The sequence below is a fragment of the Bombyx mandarina genome, chromosome 01, assembly GCF_030267445.1.
Source record: "Bombyx mandarina strain Sakado chromosome 01, ASM3026744v2".
Lineage (NCBI taxonomy): Eukaryota > Metazoa > Arthropoda > Insecta > Lepidoptera > Bombycidae > Bombyx > Bombyx mandarina.
Window position 1 is genome coordinate 655,281 of NC_143208.1, and position 12,349 is coordinate 667,629.

Here is a 12,349-nt window from a genome sequence, read left to right on the forward strand (position 1 = left end):
ACCAGGAGTATGTGGTATAAAATGTTTTTTTTTAATTTGTTCGGAGTTGTTTTAGTTACTGAAAATACTTTTAAAATAATTAGATTTTAATACACTATTATATTACGTGTCTTTTGGAATTTACGCATAGCATGTATTGGACTAAATAATTGCAGTTCATTTTATCGTTTAGTTTGCGAATCTTTATATTTTAATTTGTTAAGTATCAGCTTTTCTATCTCCCTTTATCTTTGGAAACGTTTCAACAGGCCTATTTACTTTATTAAATATATCTAAAATATCGTCAGTGGCTTCACATTTAAGTAAACGTTTGAAGTCAACGTGCATGTCTTGGATGATTAAATAAAATTTTAATAAATTATTACAAAAAAAATTTGGATAATTAGTCTCAGAGAACGAAGAGAGTACATAAATATCATAAATACTTCAAATACCAAACTTATAAATCGACGTCATATTCATAGACTACACACTTCACTGGCAACACTGGCCTGACAAATGGTCAGTCATCAGGCTAATATCCGGTAGTCTGGCAACCCTCCGGCCATAAAATAAAAGTTGAAGGGTCGTATAGGTCCCTTTCCTTTTGTCCACTATAGTGGAAAAAGTTCTTTAGAAGACCGGAATTTTGGACGCCGGTTTATTATGAAAGTAAACTTTTGTGTGTAGTTTCTCGCTTGCGTTTTGTCTTTGAGGTGAACTATACTGCAAACAGAGTCTTAAACTGGATCTATAAGTATATTTGGTAAAAAATCAGGGATGTCCGGTTTCAGTTTTTATTTTCTTTCGTTTCATTCTTATTGTCAAGTGGTTCTCGTTGAGAGACCAAAGATAAATTGCGTACCCTCGAAAATAATGAAACTCATTATTCGAAGACCTTATGGTACCACCGATAAGGACCATGGATACACATGAGTTATAGTGCGGGACCTGATTGGCGGGCAAATACTTCAAAGGGTATAAATAGGAATAAACAATAATGTGGTACTTTAAAAAAAACACCAATAAATCTATGGTAATGTTTCGTGTACAACAACCAACGGGATTAAGTTTACCGGATTCCATAATTTGTAGTACGAAGGGCCGGATTAAAAGTATATTTATAGCTTTAGGGAAGACACTGAGTCCTCAATCCGACTCAGTTCTTTGGAATTAATTCAGTGATACTTTTAAAATTAATTGCTAAGATATTTCTTCTGTCTAAACGTATAATCTATATCTAAAGAAAATAATATATAGGTATGTCGGTGCAAAATCACTATTCAGTTAATTAAAAATGGTTAAGGTTAACTGTGTTCTCAATGTTACGTATGTCAACTGTCTAAGACGGTATTCAAGAGAATTCATAACTAAGCTACCCCCACATTCTACTGTAAATACGGGTGACTATTGTCACACAAAGCATTCCGACCCGAGTAGCCGACCACGCCGGAGCTCTCTGTTTTATAGTTGTGCACTTGAACTAAAACAAATGGAATTAATTTGAAAAGTGAGTCTTAACTACTGTCATTATGGAAGCCAATGATAAGGAGAATGGCATCAGCGACGCTGACGTCATCATTTTAAAAACACCATGGAATCGGGAAATTTGACATACTTGTATAATTATAATACTTTATAGGAGTAGACAAGTTTACAGCAAACCTAATGTTGAGTTGTTACTGGGGTCCATAGAAGCCAAATGGTATCCATCTAGCGATGTGAGCTCGAAAATTTCTGTTCTATGTGTGTTCTCCCGCGTTTCAAATACTTCAAAGATCTTAACCGCGTGTGCCGACTATACGTTTCGCGGACAGTAATTATGAAAATTTATAAATATTATCATGTAGTTGTAAACATTCATCGTGGAAGCGTGGCTTGGCTCCTTTAGAAAAATTGCAGTGCTTGAGCTCCAATATAATCACATTGCTAATGAAGAAGGTACGCTACGAAAAGGAATAATAGCCTTAAACATTATTTCAAATTTGTTCAGTAAAGAGTTCTCTTTGGTATTTGAATTCGGTTAAAATTTGCGTTATAATAAATTATGAATGAAATAAGTACAGTCAATATTAACTCATCTTTATTCAATTCGACCTTTAACGTTCAATTAATGTTCAAACGTTCTTAAGAAATCGTTTAAATTGAAAATTTTAAATATGCGGTGTGAAAACTTTTATAAAGAAAATATTTTCCAATAACTTGCCGTCACGAGAGGGTATTGTGTCATCGGCTTAGGTAGAGCGCTCGGTAGAAATGCAGTTTTTGTGATTTTGATTATTCCGCTATGTCTAGAGACGGCTCTATCATCGCGAAAGAATTTGAATAAGCTGTACGGGAAAGAATGCCTCAACGTACGGCAAATACGTATTCAAAACATTTTCAGGCTTAACATTTATTTATTTACGTTCTCAAATTAAAAATGTATTATTAATGGCACAGTAAGACTTGGACTTAAATTTGGAAGCGAAAAATCGATTGGCTATGATTTAATCCATGGTTATCTTATGATGCAGTTTTAGTCGCTTTTATATGCTATGCAATTACATAAAGCCGGCACCAAATTGTCCTGTCGAAAGCGTTTATACTCTATCAGCGACAGTCAAGGTGCTTAAAATATATGAAAATATTTTTCGTGAGAAAAAAATAGAAGACGTGATAAATTGAGGCTGATAAATGCGATGGGTTTATTATGGTAATGTTATTCTGCGTTCATTTATTTCTTCGACTTGTCTTAGTACTCGCTTCTTTATAAGTAAATGTTCGAACTTAATGATTTCACCTTTGGTATTGACCGACTTCGGAAAAGAATCCGTCATTTACGTTAAAAAGCATTTGTTGTCCCGAATTTATGTTTCGAATAAATCATTACGTTTGAATAGCTTTGAGGCAATTTACTTTGAAGTCAATGTCTGTCACGTTTTTTATGACTTTCCTAAAAATGTGATTATTGATTTCATAATTCGTACAAATTACTATAATAATGCTATTGATATTATAGAATTTAGATAATGTAGATATTTTTGCTAGTGGTAGGGTCAGTCCGCACGGGTAGGTACCGGTGTGGTGAATGGTTTTTATGACAGTTGACAACATATTTCCTAAACCACCACCCTGCCTATTTCTGCCGTGAAGCAGTAATGCGTTTCGGCTTGAAGGGTAGGGCAGCCGTTGTAGCTATACTCGAGACCTTAGAACTTATATCTCAAGGTGGGTAGCGCATTTACGTTGTAGATATCTATGGGCTTCAGTAACCACTTAACACCAGGTTGGCTGTGAGCTCGTCCACACATCTAAGCAATAAAAAGAAAGTATTTAGAGTGAAAAACACATGTATATTATACATAAATTTGAATAACAACACGCTTATACAACTTTAAAAAAAATCACAATCATTATGAAAGGTGTAGATCTCTACTGCTTTAAGCTTAAACTTAATTTACTTCAGCAAATGAGTTAGTAGTTAATCCTGTAATAAAAAATACATTGTGTGTAATTTTATTATACTGTGGTAATATAATATTTTAATTGAATTATATTATAATATTTTGGTAAAATTTGTATCCCTTTTTACGAAAATCGTACAGACGGAGGAGTATGAAATTTCCCCCACTTATAGAGAATATAGAGAAGAAGTGCATAATGCTAATATTTTTTTACAATTATGCATAAAAAATACATTAAATTAATAGAAAAACATTACGCACACTATCATGTATTTGACACACACACGCATATGTACTGTTTTGTTTATTGTTTAATTTCTGTGGTCAAATTGAGAGTATTGTTTGTCTTTAATATTATTAGTCTTGATGACACCTGTGATTATAGAATTATAATAGTTTTTGTCAATAGAACCATAATAATGTTCAAAGTTATAGTTTAAATTAGTAATTACAGTCGAATTTCGACTACTGGGGAACCACTACTTTCTATTACTCCATGATCTACGAGCTTAAGCTGCAATGAAGACTTTTCCACTATTCTGGTTAAAGCTAATGGTCAGCACTCTTAATCAGTTGGGCGGTCGTTCACCTGCTCAACTATGTCAATAAAAAAGTAATAAAGCCCGACTCATACTGTGGACTTATGGAGCTTTTAAGTTGCTCTAGCTAAGGTTTTATGGCTTTTTTGTAGCGTTTCAGATAGTGCTTCAACTAATTATGTTGAAAGCTTGTTTTGTTTCATAGTGTTGTCCATTCAATTTCATAGCTTATAAGTTCAAAACGATGGTAAAGTTTCGGTAAAAAAAAAACACAAATTTGCAACTCACAATTGCAAATGCACTTACGCTAATAACAAAATTTTGAAACAGTACGGAAATGCATTGACTTTGATTCCGTCAAGTGGCGTATTTCAAACTGTATCTGTATTCATTTCCGAAATAAATTTAAATAAGTTAAATTATAAACAAATTAATCTTTGACAGAAATAACCTTGATTTTTTTGCTTCAGTAAACACTTTTTGGCTGAACAAGTTCTGTAGGTCTTTTTAAATTAGAAATTTAATATATAAACGAGAACGAGTCTCCGGCGTCTACACCGAATGAAATGAAATGCAATAACCGTAGCTAAATGAAATATTTCCTGCAATACTAAATATACATATGTATATCTATTCATAGACATGGCAGTAAAATATTAAGTACTAGCCGTACTCGCCCGCTTCGCTGGCCATTTAAATTTAACCTTATTATTTATTGTCATTTTCATTAGGGAGTCCAACACTCATATAAATATTAGCCTATCCATTAAGTACATGTATTTTCTACATGGATACCAAGTTTCAAGTCAATCGGATGCATGGTTCAGTAGTTACGCAATTTGTAGGACAATGTGGGTGGTAAACTATGCAAATGTTATCTAACCAATAAAAAAAAATCAGCTGGTTAGTAATTATTTTTCATGACCTTATTTATGATACATGTTGGAGAGGCGAGACTCTCTGATAAAACCTTATATTTTGTAGGACAAATATTTTTTCACGTTATTTAGATAATTATCTCGATAATTAACAAAGAAAAATTCGGTTAGTAATAATTTTTTTAAATTCGTGAAATCAACATGTTTTATCCTTGCTACCCCTAGTAAGCTACCATTTACCAACGTTACCGTAAGAAAAAAAGTTGGGCGTCTAGTCGAAAGGAAGCTACTTACGAAAAATTTGCTTGTTAGTAATAAATGATGAAAAGTGTACCAGGGATTCTGTACTATAAGGACCTGGGTTCCTAGGCGGCAGTCATTCAGCGGCTAGCGGCCATGAATTAGTTTATTGAATAGCGTTTCTTGAAAACATACATGATCTATTACCCGTTTTTCATTGCTGTATCTTACTCGCTTTGAATCAGTCACAAGTATGATTCACAAGTGAAATAGACAGCATGGTGGTGTCTTGCATCGTATTAATAAGCGTGCAGTAGGCACCTAACTTTTAAGCTACTCACGTTTACTAGATACTTTACTGGTGGTAGGACCTCTTGTGAGTCCGCGCGGGTCGGTACCACCAGCCCGCCTATTTCTGCCGTGAAGTAGTAATGCGTTTCGGTCTGAAGGGTGGGGCAGCCGTTGTAACTATACTGAGATCTTAGAACTTATATCTCAAGGTGGGTGGCGCGTTTACGTTGTAGATGTGTATGGGCTCCAGTAACCACTTAACACCAGGTGAGCTGTGAGCTGGTCCATCCATCTAAGCAATAAAAAAAATATATAAAAAAAATAGTATTCACTAGATAGTGACATCGTAAACCACTTTCAGGAAGATGGGAGTAGATAGTAGTTCATATCGTCGCTGTCAAACCAAAATCTGCTATGTGCAAAAACTCTATTTTGAATTAACGAGTAAAAACATTTTCGTATAAAATTTTATATGAAGGAGAATTTTTAAGAACATATATATTTATATATTTTTTATTGCTTAGGTGGTTGGATGAGCTCACAGCCCACCTGGTGTTAAGTGGTTACTGGAGCCAATAGACATCGTAAATGCGCCACCCACCTTGAGATATAAGTTCTAAGGTCGGTAAGGTATAGTTAAACGGCTGCCCCACCCTTCAAACCGAAACGTATTACTGCTTCACGGCAGAAATAAGCAGGGCGGTGGTAACTAGCCGCGCGGACTCACAAGAGGTCCTACCACCAGTAATAAGTGTGTGTGTGTGTGTCTGAAGCCGTGCTGTGGGTCACCGATGTCTAATCACGACACGTCTTTTCGCATCCGGAATCTGTTCAAACACTATCCCAATAGGTTAGCAGCAACGAACCCGTCCTATATTAAATCGGATTAAGGGAGCGGTAAAAATCCCTTTCGCGTCTACGCGATCGTTGTTTTTTTCACGAAGGCGGGGTTAATTTAAATTTATGTCGGTCATAAATATTTTGCTGCCAACATAAGAATAATTCGTTTTACGGTGTATTGTAAGAGAGTTTTAAAGGGTTGCTCCCCCTGAATAAATATTTGTTCATTTCAAAAAGAGCCGTGAATAAAGATAAGGCTCAAAAGTAAAGGTTATGATTTTTAGGGATCCGTCTGTGAAAGTAGGATATAAAGTTTTCTTTCACAAAGTAATATCTTTCTAAGCTTTTGTTCGCCGAGTTGCGAGTTTGTGACACAGCGTTCGTGATGAGAGAGGTTCAAACTCTGCGGTTTCTTCTGTATTATTAAGTACTATTTTAGTAGTTAGTATTCGGTGGTAGGGAACGCTTACGCACATGAGGACGTAAGCCCGCACGGGTAGGTACAACCGTCCTGGCTCTTTTTTATTTATTAAATACAATAATGTAATTTATATTTAGAAATCATGTTTTGGAGGTGGATTGCGGCATTTAAAAAAACAATAAAAAATAAATTGAAATGATTCTAATGTAAAACTCAGTAGAAATCTAAAAATACAAAGTTTGATTACTTATTGGATGTATTTGCGGCTGGTAATATTATGATCATGTTTATTTTTAGAAAATCCTGGCAATGAAAAAAGCATAGCTTTTGCTAATTGCGCTAGAAAGCTACTAAGCCATGTAAGCTCGATAAACTGCTTCTAAGTTTATCGAGCTATTCGAGTATTTCCTTCAACTATTCTGTAATTGATGGTTTTCATACTTCTTCTTCAACCTTGACCCAGTGTGGGTCTGTTCCATTTGTATCTCTTCGGTTAAATGATCTTACCCATATCTCTAACCAAACATTCGTTCGTCTTTGTTATTGTTATTCTACATTTTGACGTCTCATTCGAGATATTCCTAAGTTTTGGTACAAAATAACCCTTTCTAGGCCAATATCGTCTGGCCTGCAAACACTAACAATAGAATCTAAAATTTCAATTAATATTACTTGTTTAAGCTATAAAAAAATCTAAATCATCACAAACTTTACGAAGTCCTTTGGACTTTGGCCACGCGAAGGATGGCCGCAAAGTCCGGTCCAGCGCTGCCTACGTCCAGCTTATCTTAATACAATTCACAGGCAGTTGGATACAAATTTGTACCATCGTTAGTCGATCGTTAGTTTCACGGACAGTAGACACAATAACGTAAACCGATACGTCGGAGTTGGAAGCACGTAATACCGATTGAACTGGGCTAGTTGTATGCAGTGACATCGCGTTTATGCACTCTACGGACATCAGATCGTTACGAGTATAGTCACGGCAGCTATATACGGCTTATAACATTTGTGTGCGGGTTTATAGATTATATTTAAATAATTATTGTATGATAAACATTTTCCCTGGATTTTTATACTATAACCCTGAAATCTATACTAATATTATAAAGCTGAAGAGTTTGTTTGTTTGTTTGTTTGGTTGAACGCGCTTATCTCAAAAACTCTGGTCCGGACTTCTGGTCCGATTTGAAAAATTCTTTCAATGTTAGATAGGCTGTGGGCTATCACGCTAAGACCAATACAAGCGGAGCACCAATAAAGAATGTTTCAAAATCAGGTCTTTTTTCCCCTTTGACAGCTTCCGCTGCGGCAACGGTTAAAGTTTACTAAAATAATGTATGACAGAATTGTTCCTCTTTAAAAGTCCTAAAAAAAGTTCGCAACAGCATATGTCTATATTTTAAGGTTGGCTTACTATACTGTTTTTAACGTTTTTTATGCTAACCAAATTTGTTCTAAAATAAAGCATTATTTGTGTAGGTGTTTTTATGAAGATGATATTAATCTCTATAAAAATATATACGCTATCTGTTACAAGTATTTAATTTTAAATAAATTTTCCCACACTTGATTTTAATGAGTATCTCGCTATGAGTTTTTTAATAAGTATGAGAAGATATTGCAGTTTTAAATAGCTCCTTAACATACTATTATTCAAAAGTATTTTCACTTTCTATGTAAATGAAGTCGCGGGTAAAATTTAGCGTTATGACAAAGTAACTATTCCACGCAGATGAAGTCGCGGACAAAAGATAGTTGTATTATGTACGTTGTGTCACGTTAATTATTTTTCATTTTATGAGCCCTTAAATAATATATAATGCACAATTTAATTGGCCATTAACACAGACGCAAGCTTCGTGTGGCATTGTACGCTTGCATTTGAATTTCAATTTGGTAATTGTAGTGATAGGAGCCAACGAGACGAGCCTAACCGTCTTCGTCAGCCGCATGAATTATCTGATTGCTCGATCGGAATCAGTACGCCATGAAGCAATCCAGTACGTAATGATCTTCTAGAGACTACATGTCAATGTCATTGTTAGCGCTAGTCAGTATTGCACTATTGAATTGGTTGTATTATTTAATAACAGAACCATTCACAACGTAATGTACACGAAAAGTCCTCGCCTTTTGCGAGTATTATTATCACATTGTATAGATATTTGCAAATAGCAGGATATTCTTCAAGTTTTTTTGTACAATAAAAAGCAGCGGGTGCTAACGGCACGATCGCGTACGATCCTTATGTTTTTTATTACTTGTGCACTGAGGATTTGTTTTGAGGTGATTCTATCGTTTCCATTTTAACGTAAAACCACGCTCCGCCGAGATGTGCCCCTTCTTACAACCGTTGTTCATGACCGCTTCATATAACAGTGGCGTTCTCTCGAAAACTGCTCAAAGCGGTGTTTTTTAAGTGCCACATCATAATATCTTCTAACTAATATACTATAAACATGAATTGCCGTTCGTTAGTCCCGTTAAAACTCGGGAACGGCTGAACCGATTGGGCTAATTTTGGTCTTGAATTATTTGTGGAAGTCCAGAGAAGGTTTAAAAGGTAGATAAATATGAAAATGCTCGGAATTAAATAAAAATAACAATTTTGTTTTTCCTTTGATGTGTCCCCCGTCGGACGGCTTCCTTTTGTTTGTTTTAAGTTTATTTTATACAAAAGTTTTATCGATTGAGGCACTACGAAGTCTGCCGGGTCAGCTAGTTCTTTATAAAAATCAGCTTAAAAAGATTGACTGCGTTCATCAAATATGATTTTGCGTCAGAGACGTGATTGTTAGCGATACTCACTTGAGCTCCCACCATGCCCTCTCGCAGTCTCGGAAGATCAGTGTGGGAGTACTTGGAGATAGACCAGGGCTCCACCACGGTCAGGTCAGTGTCCAGTTCGAAGTCGTTCACTTGATTCCGAAGGAATTTTCTAATATTCCACGGCAGATCGTTATGCCTGCATAATTTGAAAATTAATTTGTTTATTGCTCCATAATTCATTTAGATTAGATTTAATAATCAGATTTTTTTTTTTGAAGGAATACATTTCTTCATTGGCACCTCGTGTATACAGGTGGTATTATATACGTTGTGGTATCTATGGGCTCTAGAAAAAGTCTACAATCATATAAGATCTGAACTAGTACGCTAAAAACATAAGGCAATTATTTGTAGGCCTTTACACTGTTTACACTAATATATAAATCTACAGTAGTTTTTACGGATGTTCCGTTATAACTACTGAACCATGCATTCGATTGTCTAGAAATATTGTATCCATGTAGAAAATACATGTACTTAATGGATACGCTAATATTTATATTATTATGAGTGTTGGACTCCCTACACCAGTTGCAGGAGCGTTAATGATGAGAATCTTTGTGGGGGTGAGAAATAATAATGTTAATTTTAAATGCCCAGCGAAGCGGATGGGTACAGCTAGTTACTTATAGTTTTAATAAAGACATCACTAACCCGTCAATGAGTGGGACCTCCTCCAGGATTTGCTTCGCAATCTCCAGCCGTTCGCGATCGTAGGAGGCGGCTGCAACCACCGCGATGATTGCAAACAGCGCACATGCCACCAAACGTCTGTCGCAACGATTCATCCTCGCTAAAACAAAATAAATAAGCTAATTAAAATGAGAAACAGAATAAAGACTAAGGCATATATATATATACTAACAGTTTTTGAAATTTGAATGAATGTCTGAAAGGAAACTATTGACTTCACTACTACCTGATGGAGACATGATTTGAACCAGGTGATTTCATATTAATGGATCTTGACATTTATATACTATTACCCCATTAGAATACCTAGACTATTCTTCCTATCAGGAAATATTTTATAACATTATATCATTTCCATCCTGAGCTCGTCCAGCCAACTAAGAAAAAAATTGAATGAAAGCCTTTACTATGCATTTGTTGTAACTTAGGTATTTCAAAATAATTATAAATTACTAGTTGACCCGGCAGACTTCGTAGTGCCTCAATCGATAAGACTTAAACTTTTGTGTATACTAATATTATAAAGAGGAAAGATTTGTTTGTTTGTTTGTTTCGAATAGGCTCCGAAACTACTGGACCGATTTGAATAATTCTTTTTCCATTAGATGCCGACATTGTCCCTGATGAACATAGGCTACTTTTTTAATTTTTTTTTTTTTTTTGATTTCATGTTTGTTTTAATGTTTCCGAAGCGAAGCGAGGGCGGGTCGCTAGTATGATATAAACTTAAAACAAACAAAAGGATTCCGTCCGACGGGCGAGACATCAAAGGAAAAGCAAAATTGTTATTTTTATTTAATTCCGAGCATATTCATATTTATCTTTTAAACATTCTCTGGTTTTCCACAAATAATTCAAGACCAAAATTAGCCAAATCGGTCCAGCCGTTCTCGAGTTTTAGCGAGACTAACGAACAGCAATTCATTTTTATATACTTATATATAGATTATTTAACACACTGTCTGTACATCTTACAAACCGTAGTCCCATTTCAAAAAGAGCTAACTCCGTTTAGTTGTCGAACATCCGCCCTGCACTGAACTTCAAGAAGCGATCAGTTACAATTAGGGTTGTCACGTACGGCACGGCACAGTTATTGTGATTTTATTTTACTGACAAAGATCGACGAGGTGGAAGTGCTATCTACAGCAGAACAGCGTTTGCCACTAAGGAACTGTACCAGTTGTAAGCTTATGTGGATAGTGTAAGCAACAATTTTTTTATTGTTTATGTGGGTGGATGAGCTCACAGCCCACCTGGTGTTAAGTGGTTACTGGAGCCCATAGACATCTACAACGTAAATGCGCCACCCATCTTGAGATATAAGTTCGTAGATCCCAGTATAGTTACAACGGCTGCCCCACCTTTCAAACCGAAGCGCATTACTGCCTCACGGCAGAAATAGACAAATTTTGCCTATTTCTGCCTATATGCCTGCTATATAAAAAAAGGCAAGAAAAAAAAGAGACTTCGAGAATTTATTTATTTAGAAATTGTAACAATCACAAAATCAAAATTAGGTCGTATACAAATTTTTTAATGCAACACAACTAACTGTCTGTCGGATCACTTAATGTGTAATACGATCTTAATTAAATACAATCGCCTTTTTGTTAGCAACACCGCTGCATTAGGTGATCGAGAATCTGCGCTAATAAGTTAATCTTGATGCTCATATAAAATCTGGCTGATAATAAGCAAAGAGCCTCGAAACGAAACCAGCTTAATTGGAGAAATCCGCCACGAGCCAAGAATACTAATTAAACCGAGTCCAATTTTGTACGAGCCGATATCGTACCTTATCCTTGTTTATCGGCGAGAGAACTGTATCGAGGCTGCATCGATCTATGTCTTTGACGATTTGTCGGAGGCAATTGGCTCCCCCCGATTGTTTTTAGGGGCTACGTTTTTTATTGTCTTAAAGTTAAAAGCTAGAAAACGATCTTCTCTATATAATACTATGTGAAACAAAAATTGCGCGGAGGGAGGAGTGTGAAATTTTACTGCACTTATAGAGAATATACAGAAGAAGGAATATACAGGTTTTTTTTTTTTTTAATTAAGCATTAAAATAAATTAAATCAATAAATAAATAAAAACATTGCGCACACTACCATGTATTTAGCACACATTTAGCATAGATACTCATTTGTTTATTGTCGAACTTTTTTTGTTGTTTGAAGTCTG

The 12,349-nt window shown here is 35.4% G+C and overlaps 1 protein-coding gene across 1 annotated transcript in view; it reads right to left on the reverse strand.

The window, feature by feature from the left end:
* Positions 1–12,349, reverse strand: part of LOC114245661 (dipeptidase 1) — a 181,437-nt gene that overhangs the window by 61,918 nt on the left and 107,170 nt on the right. The window contains exons 3-4 of the mRNA XM_028177913.2: positions 10,124–10,262; positions 9,449–9,605 (exon numbers count right to left, since the gene is read on the reverse strand). Of these exons, the coding sequence (XP_028033714.2) occupies positions 9,449–9,605; positions 10,124–10,262 (296 nt within the window). The remainder of the gene's footprint in view (positions 1–9,448; positions 9,606–10,123; positions 10,263–12,349) is intronic.